This window comes from Podarcis muralis, chromosome 2, assembly GCF_964188315.1.
Source record: "Podarcis muralis chromosome 2, rPodMur119.hap1.1, whole genome shotgun sequence".
NCBI classification, from domain to species: domain Eukaryota; kingdom Metazoa; phylum Chordata; class Lepidosauria; order Squamata; family Lacertidae; genus Podarcis; species Podarcis muralis.
In genome coordinates this window covers 69,197,243-69,216,335 of record NC_135656.1, presented here as the reverse complement: position 1 = coordinate 69,216,335, position 19,093 = coordinate 69,197,243, and the positions used below count along the sequence as shown (strand labels likewise).

The following is a 19,093-nucleotide window of genomic DNA, read 5'->3' as shown; positions in this document are numbered from 1 at the left end:
AATAGGAAATAATGTAACAATGGAATATAGGTGTTATGACAAATCACTAATCCCAAAGACCCTCTCCATAGCCTAGCATTGGCTCGGAATAATAAAAAAACTCCAGATGTTCAGTGGCTGGTTTGCTTTCATGGACCCCTTTTCACACTACTCTCTCAAGGACCAGCCTGACACTATGCTTTGCTTCAGGACACCATTCTTCCTCCCTCCCTCCCTTTGCTTTAGTGTGGGTACTGTGACAAATGTCACACTTAATTTCTCTTTGAGCTTTTGATAGGGATCTTTCTTTGCTCTTTAGACCAAGGTATGTTTGTGTTGCAACCAGCTTGTATTTGTACCTGCTTTCTTAAGCCGCATCCATATATTTTGCCACATATATTCAAGTTAATCAATCTTTCTTTATTCCTTTTGCATGTGAACGTCTTGGGGCATAAGGTTAAGGCTAAACACATATTCATAAATATTACAACTCCAGCAAAAGGTTCAGACACACTATAAAACAACATTCATTAATTTTAATAGGTCTACTCAGCAAAAGTTGGTTGACTATCACCCAAACAGGTGGAATTCAACATAGTGCTAAGAAGGTCAGGGATCTTAATTTTATTGCTTTGGCTTCTTCTACAACTTGGAGAGTTGTTACATGCTCCTCTAGTATTGCTGCTATATGTTTTTAGTAGTAGCAATTGCATGACTTAGGATACAAATACTATACACACTCAAGTTTATTTCCTAAATGTTCAGAATCTAAGCAGTAGCTGAGATTTCCCATTAAAAATCCTATGAAATACAGTGCAACATGGCAATATTTTTAATGCTTAGTCACTGGAGCGCAGATGAGAGAAGCTAAAATCCAGGACAGCTTGAAACCACTACAAATAAAATATGGGTTTGCAATTCAAATTGTTGCTGATTTCCACTAGCATTTTTTGTCCTGAGGCTTAGATGCTTGGCAGCCATGATAAAATGTGTAGTTTGGAAGGCATCAACTCCTGCTTAAGAAGATTCCCTTGCTCTGAGAGAATTACTGGAGTATACAGAAAAGGAAGTACTATTAATGTCACCCACCATAACCAGTACAGTAATGTTGGGCAAATGAGACAAACCAATTGCTAGTTATGATGGCGGTATTAACTTCAGCTATCACAGACATGAATACCAGCTGCTGGGGATCATGAGCCGGAGTGTGTGGTTTTGTTCATGCCCTGCTTGTGGCCTTCCCATAGGCCAGGCTAGCCACAGAATGTAGGGCAAGACAGGCCTTTGGTCTGATTCAGCAGGCCTCTTATGTTCTAATGATGAGACCATGTTGACAGTCTGGAATATATATTGAGGAATTTCAGCTGCTGTCCTATGGTCAGTGCTGATGAACTAGAATTGTTGGGGAGTATGCATGCAGAGATGAGGGAATAGATCTCTGGGGGTGGCTATTTTACCCCTCGGTCACCCAACAAATGTGGAGAGATGTGACCAGAGCTGCATGTCATGGCACTGATTCTGGTCTTGCACCAACGCCGCTCCAAAAGTATGGGAGCCCAGTATGCGCCAGCTGCCCAAACCTGGGTATCCAACGTTGGTTGCATGAGGCAGATTTCAAATGAGATTGCCAACGAAATTACGGTATAGCTGTAAATGAATGAGGAAGATTTTGCAGGTGGGTGAAGGGAAAACTGAAGGCATTTTGAAGGGGCTTTGTAATTCAGATAAATAGCTGAGAGTAAGCACACACAGAGACTTTATCCCAGTTTGAGTGGTATAGATAAGTGGAAAAACACAATGTTTGCTACATCTTGGTTTCTTCTAAGTGACTACAACTATGACATTTTTATGAGAGAAATAAAATACACATGGGATTGCTTGACTGGTTCACTGCTGAAACCATGTTGCAGTTTTGCTGCCTCCTGAAAAAAAGATCGTTATTACTAGGTACTGAAGGGAAATGGTGCAGCAAACCTTGGAAGTTGCCTCTGAAAAATATGCATGAATGCAGCTCTCAGGAGTTATGGGAGAGGAGTGGGAGCTCAGAAGCAAAGACACTTCTTTAGCCCCACCCACAATTCCTCTTGCACAGATTCAGTGTAGGTTTAAAGAAGATTCTACAGTAAATGACTTTTATTTTTTAAAAAATGAAATAACCGTGAACATATTAACAGGCCTGCAGGTGGCACTACAGTACAGCTGGATAGAAGGTAGATATAGTCCCAATGTACAGTCAAACAATGGAATCCATCAGTTCAATGGTGACAATTCTGAATACAACTCTATCAAGCAGGAACATTTTACTGAAAATATTTCTGGACAAAGCTGATATTGAAAATTAGCTCTGGGAAGTATAAGTCCCAATCTAGAACTGACAACTGGTGAACTATTACCTGGTTTGCCAGTTTAGGGAGAGATGTACAACATCTCCAAAACATAAAAGTTCTTTCCCCCCCTTGCATTTGTGGAAACTGGTGTTGGAAGTCAATTTCTTTTAGCTCTCCTCTGGCCAATTGTGCTATTTTGGATTTATTTCTAAGAATCATTTCTTGAAAGGTTTTACTGAAAGGAAGACTAAACACAATGTGCCTTTCCTTGTAACCCAGGAACAGTTGTGGTATTTCAAATTCTAAAAATATCTACTTTCATGAAATACTGTTTCACTACAAACCTAGTTTTTCACTAAATACACATTTTTAAATCCTGGAGCCATCAGGGAAAAAGTGGTTTCTCTCTGCGATTCTGCGTTTCTACAGTGTATAGCGAACTCTTAAAAAGGGAGCATGAAGAACATCTTTCTTTCCTTGGCCTGTGTCAGACTCAGGAGGACCTGCTTCAGCAGCTGGGCTCCTGGTGATCGCACTCTTTCAGAGTTGGCTACTCAAGTCTGCAAGAGAATGTCCATCTTCACATCATTCTTTCTAACTTCTTGGAAAGACTAACTAGGCATGAAAAAGGTTCACACGTTCTATTCATAATAGGCAGGAACACCACATGGGTTCCATGCAATTTAAATTTGCAAAAGGCCACTGGAAAGGGACACAGCACCTTTCATTAGGTGGGAAACTTTGCATGTTATAGTGACCTTCCTTTAGTTTCCTTAGTATTGAGGCAGCATAGAAGACGGTGGCTGGAGAGTGTAATGAATGCCATGGCATCTCTTAGCGAGAAGCGTCTGGCTCCTGCACAGGCAGGTATGTGCGCTCCCCTTCTATACTGTGAGCAAAAAAATGACTCCAGAGGGGGGGTGTTTGGAATCACCAGTTCCTACGACCTAGCCAGTTTGGACTCGTGAGCCTTTAGTGTGCCAACAGCATCTTTCACTGCATGGTAGATAATGTTCTTCACCTGCAAAGAGAAGAAAATGAAGACACTGAAAATCAAAACTCTGAACAGTCATTTCCATCTACTATGTAAGACACGCCAGAGTTTCTCAATTATTAATTCACTGTATTCATAAATGAATGTATTCATAAATGAATATGGGAAGGTGTCTGAGCTGCTAATACTTCTTACAAGGATACTGGATCAAACTCGAAAAGCATCCAATAAAAGATTACATTCCAATATGAATGCTGATCTCCCTACTCTCAAACCAAAGTCAGGAGAACCCCTTAACTGCCCTCCCCCCCTTTTTTGGCAAAACATGTACACATCTACTATGATGATCTTTTCTTAGCAACAGGCTAAGCCTTTGATACTGGTTTAAGTTGGATTGCCTCTAAAAGTATAGTGTGTTAGTGGAAAAGCACCCCCACAAGGCAGCCTTCCTTATGACCTACTGCAAGCCATTCCAGAGCATCCAGAGGAGTCTTTTGAAAGTGCAGGGGGCTACAGTGAAGAGGAAACAGGAAAGCCCCAGTGGAGTTCTTCTTGCCCTTCTTTAGGTTCAACCCACTTTATAAGCATTCAGCTAACACAGGGTTGCCATATTTCAAAAAGTAAACAAAACCCATGTTCATTGACCTTTTCTTAAATAAAAAAATGCCCCAAACCCCCATGATTTTTTGATTGATTTGCCTAAGATCCAGGACAAAGCACCACATTTCAGAAATTCCCTCCCTTGCGTCAATCCCCCCCCCCCCCCAATGTATGGTAGCCCTAGCTAACATGACCAGCAGCTAGCTTATAACTTTAGTCAAATTTAACCCAATGCATGTGGAAGACAGGAGTGCCTGGCGTGCTCTGGTCCATGGGGTCACAAAGAGTCGGACACGACTAAACAACAACAACCACCCAATGCAGTTTTGCAAATACTTTCTGCCAAATCTGATATGTGCTTTAGAGGTTGTTCCATGAAAACAGATGCTTACCTGCAGCTTATCTTCATGGTTTGTGTGAGTGTTAGACAGGTGCCTGAACTCCTGGGTTAGGCGGAAGCAGTGTTTCACATGTTCTGGAGATACAAAATCTTCTGCTACTTTAATGCAGCTATACAGATTATGAACCTGAAAAAATAAGCAGCAGAACCGGGTGCTAAATAAACATCAAAACTCAACAATCCAATGTATATTCAAAATATTGCTTTCTGCAGTATAAATAAGATTGGTAAATGCTATTTCAATGTGTTCATGAGCCACATCTAACAGGTAGAAAGAGATCAGATGTTCAAAGTAAGTTTTCCAAACTGCCTTCCATTCAAATAATGACTTCACACTATGAGTCAAATAACAGTTTTTCATCAATACAGGCCAGATTGTGTGGGAAATGTGTGATTATTTTTTCTAGGGTCATTTTATATTTTAAAAAATGATGAGGCTTCAAGTTAATACTTTTAAAGGAAGACCAAGATGACAGTAATAACCAAGATCAAGAAAACCGAGAAAATAAGCGTGGAGAAAAACAGTTCTTCACAATGAAGATAGGAATAAAAAAAACCCCCGTGTTAGGTAAGAAAAGTTAGGAGTGGGACGGATCACTCTGGAAAACAAATTTCTCACTGTCCCTTGAATGATGACCAAATGGTGAGATGCCCAAACTCAGGCAATCGTCTCTCAGCTAAATAAGTCAGGATGCACAGAAACCTTCTGCCCATGCTCACACTCCTCCTCACTCCTCTCATTATGACATTCTGCAATCTCCAACTTGCAAGTCTCCAACTAACCAACTTCTTTTTTCATCCAAACCAAGAAACTATGGTTACCAGCTTCAGAAGAAACAAAGATATTTAAACAGTGGCTTAAAATCCTGCCCTGTTCTGAAACTGGTAGGCACAGGGTTCAATCCAGAGGACGACTCTTGGAACAGGGCTTTATGGCTCCCCACCCCAAAGACCCACTGCTCCTCCATAAGCTGCTCCTGAAAATGGACAGACTCACTGGACTAGCATAGGATTTGGTGCCAAGTGAATGAGAGAAAGATAGGAAAATTGGAATAATTTAGTGGGGCCACTTTGCATTAGTCAGTTTCAAGGTTCAGATGAACAGCAAACTCTGGTTAGCTGTGGATTTCTGAGTTTAATTGCTGTATTCTGCAAACTGAAGGAAAAAGGAGGCTACATGTGAGAGCAGAAGGCCTGAGCATATCTTGGCATATTAGGCCAAACAAAGTTTACGTCCGCTGCTTAACTGCCTCCTGAAACAACTGGCAACCATGCAGAAATAATTATCACCACTTTAGCATACACCTATGCTTTATGATGTGCATGATAAAATTTGCAAGGAGAATTGCACTGTAAATAAAGTTTGAATTCTTATTTAACATATTTATATCCTGTTCTTCTGCTCACAGAATACTCAAGAGTTTAGTGGTATAAACAGGAATGAGGAACCCACAGTTCTCCACATGTTTGTGGACTACAACTCCAGTAATTCCTGACCATTGGTCATGCTGGGTGGAGCTGATAGGATTGAACAATATTCAGGGCACCATAGGTACCCCAATCCTGGTATAAGAGTAATAAAAGGAGACAACTGCAGCAAGCAGACAAGATCCAGAGCTGGGATGAGGGAACAGTTTTAGTTTGAAAACAAATTATTGGTTCACACCTGGGTGCTAGGCACTACAGAGTTATTGAATCCTTGCTAGACTCAAATAACCAGCTGCACCCAGAATCTACAAGCATTTTATTGCTTCACCTAAGAATCCCAGATAGTGAATTTACAATAAAGTAAACACGCTAAGCGCATATGCTGATATTTTACTTTTAATTATTTATTCAAGTTTCCAGTATTCAAGGAATGTGGACCTCCCCCCCTGCCAACCCTTTCAAAAACTGGAATAATTTTTTGAGAAAAACATATGGACCTTGAGACCCAGGAATAGTAGACATGGAACTCTATAGTAAGGTTCTGAAACTTGACACTTCTGAGAACTAGAGTTCTCCTTATTTCAGCTTCTAGAATTTCACCAAGCACAGTCAGCAGGTTTTCAGTACTCTAAACTTGTTCCCGCCCCCCAACAGAAAAAGCTCAGGAAAACCAACCTAACCAATTGTACAGTGTTTCTGAAAATTCTGTCACATTCTAAAGTTGTGCTCTTTTTGGAACGCTCCATGAACAACTTGTTTTATGCCCTTAAGTTTTTAGCCTGCTCTTTCAGGCCCTAGCACTCCACACTCACCTGGTGAGGGGCCCCTGCAGGAATAAATACAGCATCTCCCAGGAACTGCACTATTGCCCAGCCTTGTACTCCATACTCCTCATACAGACGCTTACGGAGGGTCTGGTCCAGGTACCAGCTTTGGTCATGGATTGGGTCATGATCTGGAGGATTTTCTTGTCCTTGTTCTTCACCAACCTAATACAAATGTATCAGAGTTTAATGCTCCCTACTTGCAGATTTCTTCTTAATCTGTATTCAGCAAACAACCGCAAGTTACTTTATGATGAAATTCTTAGCTTTGGCTAAGGTGGACTTTGAGGCAATAAACAAGTATGACAGGAAAAAAATCCAAATCTCACAGCAGATATTACAGCTGCCCTAGTCCATTCCCAGACTATTTAGGGCATTAATACTCCACTCTTCAACAAGGTTTTTAGGGCAGTCCAATTAAAATATTGGGACACAAGTTTTATCAGAAAGTATAGAATAATGTGTGAAATATTAAACTCCTGAAACATCCAACCATCACACCTTGCGAAGAAGTTCCCTGATCTTCTCAGCATCCTTAGCAGCATAAATGTGCCATAGTGCTCCAGGCTTCTCCTTTGCTTCATGGATTCGCTGCTTTGTAACATCATCAGCATCTCCCTCATCAATCGTTTTCAGCACCTCTGAAATTCACATCAGTAAGTTGCATGGCTTTCTAGTGTAATGTGTAACAATCAAATGAATTCAAGGAAGCACAAAACTACAGCCGTAAGAAATTATCTAAGAAAGTTATCCTACTTAATGTTACAGGACAGTTAGGAAATTCGAAAGGACCAAATCATATAGTAATTCTGGGAAAAGCACTAAATTTGTTCCCCTTGTTGTCAAGAGCACATCATTTCAAACCTGCAAGGGTGCTTATGTATGCCTAAAAATCATATATTATGTTTGCACTATCCATATATCACAAATATATAACCTAAGAAACACATCAAACTGGTGACATTTGCATTTGTGCACAGGTGATACTTTCAATCAGGACTCCACATCCAAGTTTCATCCTGGCAGAGTTAGCGCCTCAAAGAAGTACTCTGCTTATTATAATGTTCCGCATGATTATTAGACAGGTATCTTATTTGAAGAGAAACTGATACATCTACTCATGAGTAAATTCACATGACTAGGCATTCCAGTTTGCAGCTGCACTATCTCCCCCCCCCCTCTGATTACCTTTGTTCATATGTATGACCAATGTGCAAAGAGCAACACAAGAACAGAGAAGAAATCAAAACAAACAGAAATTAAATGGTGCAGGCCTAATATAAGCAATATTTTGCATATCTAGGTGGAGATTCAGAAGTTTTTCAAGTTAAACCTTGAAAAAGATCATCTTAGAAGTTTACCATCATCATGAGAACCTTCCCCGATGGGAATTCCAACGTACACCATGACGTTAACGGCATCTGACACATCCAAATGCAGATTGGTTGTACCAACTCTTCTGTCTTCTGCCGTTATCAGTCCTAGGAAAAGCAGCAAAGAAGAGAGACGGTGACAGCAAGCTTGAAGCTGCTTGTTATAGGTATGCTTTTTTATGCTACATTCAAAGTATATCACCACACAGAGAATATTCAGCTATTAGCCATGATAATGTGAACAGTAGCAGAGATACTTGAACTCTGCTGATTAGATATCAAGGGTAGCCAACATGATGTCTTTCAGATGTTATTGGATTCTTAACTCCCACCAGTCCCAGACATTAAGGTCAAACGTCAAGGATGAGGGGGTATGTAGTCCAGCAACATCTGGAGGGCATCATAAGGGCACCTGCTATGCATGTTTAACTATAAAAGGAGCCAGACTTAAGGTGCAAACTCCCTATCACTTTGTAATTGCAGCACTTAGTACAAACAGATGTTATGGTCCACTGCTTCAAATCAACAAATGCACTTTATTGGATATTTTTTAACACAGCCACTACCACACTCGAAGTGGTACACAACCTGATAAAAATAAAATGCACACAGAAAAACCACTAAGGACTCAGCTCTTAATAGGTGTCCTAGAAACAGCAGCAGAAAGGAAAATCCAGGCCAATCACCTTCAGCCAATAACAAAGTCTATTCCAAAACATCAGGTTTTCCCAAGCCAACAGAACAAGGGGGCATCAAAACATGTTTCCAGAGTTGACGATCAACGCTTCCTTTAAGCCTCTTAAGGAAATCTCCCCTTCTTCTGTGATCTATTTACCACAGCTAGCAAAAGCTTATTGAACTTGGGCCAGGCAGATTTACCAGCCAAGATGGACAAGGGTGGAGGATTCTTCTCCCAAGAATCACATCCATTTGTTTGGAAAATAGTAGTTGAAAGCTGCTCATCAAAACTGGACAGGCAGATGCTCCTGAATCCCATACCCAGATCTGCACCAATACTGGAATCCAAGCTGGAGCAGATGTGAGTGATTTTATCTGCAAAATATTTTCCAAACTGATCACAGCGAGTCTCAGGGGGCTTCTCTCACTGGGATGAGCAGATGAAAACAGTCCTTTTACAGATTAAGAGCACATGGATGCAACTGAATATGGATACGTAAACTAGTGGAAAAACTCATCTGCTCTTGAGTTCTCTTACCTGATTTGCACAGCATCATTTCATTTTACAAAGTTCTCTTTGATTCTGACAACACTGTCTGATTCCACTTAGTCTACAATTGCCAAATTATCTTCCACTTCTAATGACATTATACTTTTAATTGGAAGCAAACAGATTTAAAGGAAACAAATTAATTTTATGACTAACATGGGTAATAATCCATCTAACTCATTTACTTCTCAGTCCATATACTTTCATAAGACACAAACTATGAGTAGGGACAAAATTATGCTCTCCTGGTCTACATACCATATGCGTTGTACATTTTGGGACCCAGATCTGGTCGTACAAAGTAGCTCGGCAACCTTGATGCCAGATTCAGTCTTCCATCCCTCTTAGTGTACTCTGGGAGAGGAAGGTTCTCCATTAGGTCCTCAAACCTGAAAAGGGCAAGTACCATGTTAGACACTGGCAAAGGCAAGAAGAATACATTGCTAGAACACCAACAATTCTCACAGAGGCCCAGACCCAGAGCAACAAGGGATCTTACCTTGTCGGCATCATGTCTCTAAAATCTTCTCCCGGAGGCCAGTCCTTTAACTTCAATACCATGGGCTGTCCATCATCAGATCTTAGACGCTCTGAAAAGAAATAGTTTTACTTGGCTTGTATGTCGTTCTATCGCTATTAGTTTGCTTTTCCTATGAAATCTACAGGATATTTTGGGAGTAGGGGAGGGAAGAATGAAACCTAAATCCATAATGAGAGATCTGGGTTTAAATCTCCTGTTCAGCTATGACATTAATAGTGTCATAAGTTGGGGCAGAGACTACACTGATGTGATAGATAACTTTTCACAAGTAGTATCAACAGAATTAGGTGGCACTTACTAGAAATGACCTCAAAGCCATCCCAGAAGTCACGCACTTTCACATCTGAGATTATGGCACAGTTCCTACAATTGACCAAATCTACATCCTGATCTCCAAATTCTTGACTAAAGGCCTCTGGTTTCCAGAGTTCAGGCTTCAGCTTCTTATGAACACCAGAAACTAAAACAGGCTGTGAAAAGAAAGAGGAGGTATTATTCCAAAATGACAATTCGCAGAAGGCATTTTATTTTTTTATTTACTAATGTATAATCTTTCATAAAAATATAGCCAGACAAAATGAAAATAAGAAACCACGATGTTTCCAGTATTATTCGTTAAAGATTTTCTGGTCTGAAAATGTAAGAGATGGAAATGTTGGCAAAGGACCAAGCTGTTGTCGTTTTGTTTTTAAAAAATGGATTCCTAAATGATGGACTTGTTTAAGAAGAAAAACAACAACAATTTCTGCAGGAAGGCTGCAACTCAGATAAACAAAATAAACATATATTCTCCACTAATCCTCTGTATATTTTACTTGGCTGTCTTAAAGAAGTTATAAGGAGGGAGCGTTCAGAATTAGAAGACCTTTTAACAGCAGCAAAAATAATTACAGGCACCAACAGAAACAGAAGCAACTATGGAAGTCACTGATTGTATGAAACAACAAAATAGAGGTAATAACAGATATGCTCTGGTTGCTAAGATATCATTTTGTATAAATACAATATAAAAAAGAAAAATTAAATAATGTAAATTCAAGTTAAGTAGGTAATACCTTATAGTGATAAATTTTAAGAGTATTATATGTTATTATAGATTATGTATTTCTAATATTTTGGTACGTTTCGTAAATTTATATATGGATTAAAAAATCAAAGTCCAACTTCTGTGCTAAGAAAGGCTATTCAAGTTTTATACCAATTGAAATCTATGGGCTGATGACCATCTTTTGATAATACCCAATATATTTACCTTTTTAACAGAAGCACTGAATTCTAAGCTTCTGGCTGCTGGAAATCCTGGTCAACCCAGCCAAGTTCTGAATGTTCATCAGGCATTATCCATATTCTATCTAGCCCAATTTCCAAACCATAAGGTCCCAAAACTTGTTGCTGTAATTTAACTGAATCCCAGGGTTCTAAGTGTACCACGTCCTGTTCCAGAAATGAATTTTTGTGCTTGTATCACACATAGACGAGTGCCATCAACTGTGTTTTGTCCTTCAACCTTAAACTACTAACAAAGTCTGCACCAACATAATTACCATTAAATAGCTGCTAGTTGGTTTTAAGTACAATGAAAATCTTGCCACAGGCAGAGAGGATGTCCACACAAACTTTTCATTTACCTGGCCCTGTTTCCAACACTCCCTGAAGATCTTCCAGTTGTTTTTATTGCTGGGGTCATGGAGACACAAAAGCCTTCCGTCACAGAGCCAAGAATGGGAAGTGTGTGGGTCCAGCACATTTAATCCCATTACCATCTCTTTCACTTCTTTCTGAGTATCGGCCACGTTGCTCGCTCGCTTGGCAGCATCAGACGTCTTCTTATTTTCCACCACTGAGGCAATAATATGATCAAGGAAATTTGGCAAGCTGGCCTTATTCTTAGCACCCTAGAAGACACAAATCCACATAGCAACCCAGGTCTTGGGTAAAGAATTAGAATATACTGTCTGTGCCACAGATTCTGATCTTTCAACCAACTAAACACTTTCTAAAGTGGCTAAAACAATGCCAAGGAAAGAATAACAATGTGTTGAACCAAAGGGGAACTGTCCAAGAAGCTCTGCAAACGCCATCTGGGTAGTCAAGATAACACCACAATTAACTGGTAGTTGTTGTAACAATGAGCTCATATATGTTTATATTCACTTGCTGTGATAGAAGCTAATTGGCATGTTCATCTGTGGGCTTGGGGCCAGAAAGGGGAACTATCTGTAAGATTTGGATATTTGCCACTTATGCCCTCATCTGCTCAGGCGAAATTATGGGACGTCTTGGCCAAAGTGCTGATGAATAAAGAATGTATACCGTAAATGTTTGCTTGGGTGCAGATTACTCATGACAACCTCTCACTGTGTCTGTAAAGGCTCCACTGTAAGTCTACATTTCCTTCTTATAATAAAGTACCAGAATTGATCACTCTGGCATTGTCGAAATCTTTCTTTGGTATACTTGAACCAAACCACTCCCACGAACCCACCTTTGGGCCAGTGGACAAACAATAATATGCCTAAATAAATCTTATTTTGAAAAGTTCAGTACTGTATAGGTTTTCCTACCTAAGAAAGAGATCATACCACTTTAAAGAAGCAACTATCTATACCTCTAAACAAAAATAGTATTACTTACAGTGGAAGCTCCAGAAAAGACAGGAGGAAAAGGGATGCCTGTATCAAGTGAAGCCTGGGGCAGCTTTCCAGGCCCGGAGTTAAGCAAATCGCGAAGACTGGAACCTTCTGTCTTGTTGCTTGAGGCAACTGGGCCCAATAAGAGACTATTAAAAAGCTTTGGAGTTAAAGGGGAGGCCTTCGCATTGGTGTTGAAGGAATCCAATCCAAAAGGTGATTGAGATTCTTTATTAAGCACTGACCTCAGTGATCCAGCTTCTGTAAAAAAGCAAAAAAAGGCACCATGAGATGATGTATATTCCCCCCACCCCAAGGAAGTATTTTGACAATCACAGTGGAGGGAAGTGAGGCTATGAATTGTAACGAGATTTCATAAGCTCAAACTTATCATAACTACCGCTACAATATTTATGAGGACAAAACAAGTAAGCCAAAATAGCAGTTGTAATTGGAAAAAGATAGCAAGCATGAGAGGAAGGAGAAAATAAAAGATTGCATAACTACTAATATGTATCTTTGGACATTCTTCAACTGTAGATACAATTCTTGTAATCATAAGCAAGAGACTTTATGACTGCTTTTTTAATCAGCATGGAATGGAATGTCTTAATGTCAAAGGGCCAGTGTTTTATGTGTGACCTTCAAAGGTTTAGCTATCCTCCAGCCGGCAACAGTTTAAATTTGTTAGGACACAAATCTTCCAGAAGATTTACAAAAAAATCTTAGTAGCTGTCCAGATACCAGCCACTCATACATTTGATCATTAAACACATGAGAAAAAAATGCAGTAAGGAGGTCTCAGTATGAAATCCAAGCAAAATAAAACCCAACCCCCACCTTTACACAAGTTCTTTACAAGTTTAAGATGTACTAAGATGGCCTAAGAAATGGACAAAACCAAGTAATTATGTATCAGTTTTACAAAGCCAAAACAGATAGGTTAGTCCAGAATAACCTAGACTTTTAATCTCAAGGTTGTGAGTTTGGGCCCCATGTTGGACAAAAGATTCCTGCATTGCAGAGGGTTAACTAGATTACCCTTGTGGTGCCTTCCAACTCTACAATTCTATGTGAAATGCAGGTGCAATACTACTGTTTGGATAGTTACAAGATTTTCAGACAGGCATGGAATTCCATGTGATATGACTCCCCTCACATCAAATAAATGATGTCAGCACTTGTGAAATTACAACAGATGTTAAAAAGTAATTTTTCCAATGCAGTTGCAGCGTATGTGAAAGTGACATGCTGCATTTGTTTTATTAGTGCTGTAATCTTTTAAACATCCCTGAATAGCTAAGTACCCAAAATTAATCCCTTGGCATGCTTGAAACTTCACAGAACTATCTGTTTGCCATTTGGGTTAGGAAAGAGAGAAGTCCCAGTGTGGATTATGAACATCAAGAGTATTAAAACAATTTGTCTTGACATGCAAAAAGCAGCCATCTTGGAGTGACCCTGGTTTTTTCCAGTCTTCTAAAATCTCATCTTCAAAAACATCCCTCTCTCTCCAGGGTGATAATCTGCTCTCTAGCAAAAATCTTCAGCTCCCCAAGAACTTACCTTTTGTTTCTTCTTTTGCCTTTTGTGTTGCTAAATCTGCAAGCCAGTGCAGCGCTGAAGAGGGACTTGTTTCTGGACATAGTGACTTATTAGGTTTTGTCTCCCCACTGTTACTGGTTCCTTGAGCCTCTGTCTTTATAGGCTCCTCAGCTTTGTCCTCCGTAGCTTCAGACTTAGGAATAACATTAGTGTCCGTCTGCCCTCCTTCTGTTGTCCCTGTGCCACTGGAGAAAGCGCTTTCATTTGCAGGTGTGGATACACTGGGATTCATACTGGGCAGCTGCTGAAACAGAGGATCACACATGGGGAAGTCAAAATGTGGTAACTGAAACTTAAGTATTTCTTTAAACAACAGAGACAAATGTAAAGTTTTTTTTAAAACTAGCAATATTAAGGCTAGACATAAGCATGAGACAAACTCAAAGTATTTTAAGGGAGTCCATCTTCCCCCCAGTTCAGAAGGGTCTCCCTAACCCTTGGAAGAACGTAGGGGTGGAGGGCTGCAATGGAGAATAGTGGGATGGGGGACTTAGCTTCCATGAACCCATTACATGAGCTTATTCTGGATACAAGCCAATATATTGGATAAGGAGACCAGGGTACATTATTATTCTCTCAAATTTCAAAAACAAACAGAAAACATTTGACACTAACAGGTTGTGTATATTCCAAACTCAGAAAAAAATAAACATTCCACTGGTAGACACACTATCTGAGGCCATGTAAAAAGGCAAAATAAGTATGAAATACCACATCTTTAGTAACAGCTGTTTCTTTATAATCTGCATTTTCATTAACATAGCACTTCAAATTGCACAAAGCAATAGCAAATAAAAATTCCAACACACAAAATACCAACAACTCTTTTTAAAAACAACAGCCCAGGTCAGGATGCCTAGAGGAAGTGGACAATTTCTATCAGGATCACAGAACAGATTTCAGCCATAATAAAAGTTCACATACCTGTGAAATTCCATTGGTGACGGCAGGTCGCAGCACAGATTTATTCTGCCGATTAATACATGGGCAGTTGGCTTTAATTCCCCATTTGCCACGGGCTGCATGAACCATGTCTCCAATACTATACAGTGCTGAAAAATGAGAAACCTCAGTATCAAATTTTGTAACAAAATCTGAAAGTCTTAAAATGCAAGGACGGGTATCTTCCTGCTTACAGCTGAAATGGTAGATCTTCTAGGCTTTTTACAAGTGTGAACCTATGTTTAAGAGTATGGCTTTTAGGCTGGGAAGGGAGACCCTCTGTCCGTATAAAAATCATTACCTTTGTTGTGACAATACTATTAATGACACTAATTGTTAGGACACTCTCTTTAACAACTGCCTCAAGTAGCTTTAATAACCTATTAAGCATCCTTGTAAGCGATGAGAACTCTGCAACTGCAGATGCATTCTTGTTACAAAAATGCATTCAAATAATGAATCCACCTGGCTGGATCTGATGGCAAAAACGAACCACGACCTAACAGGGACGTGGCAACAGTCATTACCTCAGGCTATAAGAGAGGGAGTGAAGGGAAGCATGATCCTATAAAGCTCAGCTGAGAAGACAGCACCATTAGGCCGCTGCTTCTACCAACTGTTGTAGCAGAGAGGAGGACGATGAGGGAAGCAGAGCCATGCCACTGGCTCAGCTAAGAGAGCAGCAACTTTCTGCTCCTGTCAGCAAACTGTTCTCCATTCCTGCTGATTGTGATAAGAAATTTGTTACTATGAACTCATGCCCAAGGTTGCTGTTCTCCTCCTCCCTCCAACCCTTTCCCCTTGTCTTTTAGATTGTAAGCATGAGAGAAGGCCATCTTATTATGGGTATTTGCAAGATCTGGGAACCTTTGTGGCTGAAAAGCGGGATAAAAGCTGTCAAAGAAGAGAGACAGGATAGGACATGGAAAATAGCTTCACCTGTGCCAGGGATTATCTGTGTTGGCATGAGATTCTCTGGTTCATGCGACTGTCCCTTTGCACACTTCAACCATGAAAAAACCTCTTCATCACCAATCTCCTCTGTCTCTGAAATAGAAAGACAATTAGATCGTTTAACTTTCCAAATGCTTGCTTGCATGTTCCAGTACTACAATGGCTTCAAACTAATAAATTCAAAGGTGGCAGGTTTTGCTGAGCACTCTCTTCATATTCAAACAAAACATGCAACAGCCGTCTGTTGTGGTGCCTAATGTGCTACTAAAACCCTTCAGAGATAGTCGCAGCTGGATGGGAGTTTCAGTCCAAAAGAGCTGGAGGGCTAATGAAGGCTGTGCTAATGGAAGGTGTGCCAATACAACAACCGTTAGGTATGCAAGATTAAAACATGAACACACAATTTATTCTGTCCTATTTTCACACTGGAAGATGTTTTTTCAAGCTCTTTTGAAACTCTCCACAACTCCTTTCAGTAATGTGTTTGTGCATCAATAATCTATATGTGTATCAGTAACCTGTATTTGTGCAGCCTTGTGCTTGCTTTTCCGCTAGTTTATCACATTACCTCTTAAAGATGGAACATCCTGCCTCAAACATTATATTCATTTTCCTTTTTACAAAAGACATGATAGGTTGGGACAGTTCACAGGACAAAATAGAAAAATCAGACAGAAACCCTTGTTCCCATCTGTCCTAAGTCAGCACACAGTTCCTGTTTTAGTTTCAAAGCATTGAAAGGGCTTGCATTCTCTAATGAAGTAAAAACTACTCCAGCAAGGGCTTCAATTTTACTAGCAAAAGCACACCTAGAGTATTGCAAAATTATGCATGGCCAAGGATTGTTATATGAATCACAACCATAAAGCCTTTTGTAACCTGTTCAGAAGTTATTTTCCTTCAGAATTTCTCCAGGGAGACTGGGTAAGAGAGACTCACACACCTCCCCCTTGCTCCCCCACCCGGTAAAGAAACATGAAATGGAAGAACCCAAAGTTATTTCAATACAAGACCTTCTTAGCTCCTGGCTGATGGGTCTGTAATATCCCAAACCTTGGGGTTTTTTTAATGGTAATACCTAAAGGCCTATTTTAGCAATTAGATGACATGCTTTACTCCAAAGGTCAACTGTGCCACAGTGAAAGTTCCTTAAGAACGCATTGGTGAATTCTTTAAGCTATCCCTAGTGCAAGATTAGGAATTTTACCTGCGATTCCCTATGTTCTTCCTTATTCCAACTGTCCTCATTCTACATGATGATCCTATACATGCCATCCCTGTTCTTGAAGGCATGGCTAAGCTCAACATAGAAGGTAATTCTGTATTATGCTGCCATGAGGAAGCAGGAAGATGAAGCAGCAGCAGAGGAAATTAGGCCAATACTCTCAATCCGTATCATCTTTTATCTTATCTAGCAACACAGCAAACTGATCACTTAGCCTTCACACAGAACAACTCCCCCCAACCCTAACAACAAAAGCAGAACATCCATCTAAACTTTACAGCATTCTTGGACAAATATCAAGTACTCACCACTTCGTGGACGGCTTTTTCTGAGACGGTAACAGTCCAGACACACCCCAAAGCCACATTTGCGACAAACCCAGTGAATATTGAACAGTGTTGTTTCACATACATCACACATTTCCCTCACTCCGCGTACAGCTCTCTTCCAGGCCACTTTCTCTATTAAAATAAATAAAATCAAGGAGGCCCATGTTAACAGATTATACATTAGAACCATGCTGTAAAGTTGGTTTACAACAATTTCTTTGTTTTACAATAATTTCTTAAAAGTGGTTCAAATTCAAAATGAAAACACGTGTTTGAGAGAGAGAAGTGATGGTGGTATTGAGAGACAAGAGTTTGAGAAACTCCAGAAAAAGCCTCAATCTTTGAATGCATGGATCACACATCTACAGTATTGGATTCAGGATAATTCATGCAATAGTTCTGGAGACATTGGGGCGGGGGAGGTGTTTCCACGATGCAGCGATGGCCACCAACTTGGTTGCTTTTAAATGAGGACTAGTCAAATTCATGGAGGGTAAGGCTAGCTGTGGCTACTAGTTATGAAGGCTATGTTCCACCTCCACTGTTGGAGACAACATATCCCTGAATACCATTCCCAACAGTAAGGGCTGGTGGACTGGCTGGTTTGCTTACTCCGAGGCCACCTCAACTTCTGGCAACCAGCACCCCCTGACTAGCCCCAGAGGCACCATTCACCTGCGGAGCCTGTAGCCAGGACAGCTGCAACAAACAGCTGAGCAAGCCTTTGGGAAGCAGAGACGCGAGACGGCATCAGAGTAGAGATGGAAGGAAAGAGGGGTAGAGGCCAGTGTTGCCCGCGGCACCCCAGGGGGCCAGGGACACTAGTTGAAAACCACTGCTTTAGATCATTGGCTGGACAAAACTAATGTGTGAGAAAGAGGCCACCATCCACTTCCAAACTCCACAAGGGCAACTCCATTGGCTATTCAACACTTGCAGGTATTCAAATACTTGCAGAGTAAACCATAGAGTAATGGGTTGGGTATCTTTTCTTCAATAATCGAGTTCCAGTTACACACACGGATTAAAAAGAAAACACCAACTTACGGTGTGGCTCCACCATCATCATTGCCTCCTTCTCAGACATAACTAACTGACAAAACTGGTCTCCAACATTGGCCAGGATGTATTTGGAAGTTTCCAGGTCAATTCCCTCTGCAGGGGCAGTAGACGGGATCCACAAGCTCAAAGCGTCAGTGTCACTCTGTTGGGGGTTCAAGAATCCCTCCACTCGTAGTATACCCTTCCGAGTAAATATCAGTCTGAAACAAAACTATGAGCTAGTTAAAAGAGCACATTAGCTACAATCTCTTCAAAATACAAATGAAATGGAGGTTTCCTCCATGGCTATTCTTTAGAACTAGTACAATTGATAGATTTGTTCCTGAAGACATGGTGCTGTAGAAACCTTTGTTAGAAACTATCTAATGATGGCTGGTAGGCTTAACATCTGTTCTGAAAAAAACTGGTAGATAGCATTTCTAAAAGATAAAAATTACCAAGCATATAAAAGAGCAAGACTTCCTGAATAACAAGAATGGCTTCTGCAAACTAACCTTTTAGAGTTATCTGACAGTGCCAATAAGCACATGGGGCTGGATGTGTCCACTCACTTTCAAGAAACTTTTAATAAAGCCCTACACCAACTATTGAGAACCAAAGCAATAATGGGATTAAAATGACAGATCGTATTATGGTCCAGTAACTGGTTAAA

The 19,093-nt window shown here is 40.3% G+C and overlaps 1 protein-coding gene across 4 annotated transcripts in view; it reads right to left on the bottom strand.

The window, feature by feature from the left end:
• Positions 1–2,094: 2,094 nt before the first annotated feature.
• The window catches only part of KDM3B (lysine demethylase 3B), a 36,968-nt gene continuing 19,969 nt past the window's right edge, over positions 2,095–19,093 (bottom strand). For 2 of the 4 annotated variants that reach the window (XM_028718561.2, XM_028718563.2), the window contains exons 10-24: positions 18,427–18,641; positions 17,359–17,511; positions 15,811–15,918; positions 14,854–14,981; positions 13,891–14,173; positions 12,329–12,585; positions 11,323–11,589; positions 9,993–10,164; positions 9,653–9,743; positions 9,412–9,542; positions 7,914–8,033; positions 7,054–7,193; positions 6,541–6,717; positions 4,293–4,427; positions 2,095–3,327 (exon numbers count right to left, since the gene is read on the bottom strand). In XM_028718561.2, coding sequence (XP_028574394.2) covers positions 3,247–3,327; positions 4,293–4,427; positions 6,541–6,717; positions 7,054–7,193; positions 7,914–8,033; positions 9,412–9,542; positions 9,653–9,743; positions 9,993–10,164; positions 11,323–11,589; positions 12,329–12,585; positions 13,891–14,173; positions 14,854–14,981; positions 15,811–15,918; positions 17,359–17,511; positions 18,427–18,641 — 2,458 coding nt within the window. In that variant the 3' untranslated portion in view covers positions 2,095–3,246. The remainder of the gene's footprint in view (positions 3,328–4,292; positions 4,428–6,540; positions 6,718–7,053; positions 7,194–7,913; positions 8,034–9,411; positions 9,543–9,652; positions 9,744–9,992; positions 10,165–11,322; positions 11,590–12,328; positions 12,586–13,890; positions 14,174–14,853; positions 14,982–15,810; positions 15,919–17,358; positions 17,512–18,426; positions 18,642–19,093) is intronic. The other 2 variants (XM_028718562.2, XM_028718564.2) reach the window with 1 other exon arrangement.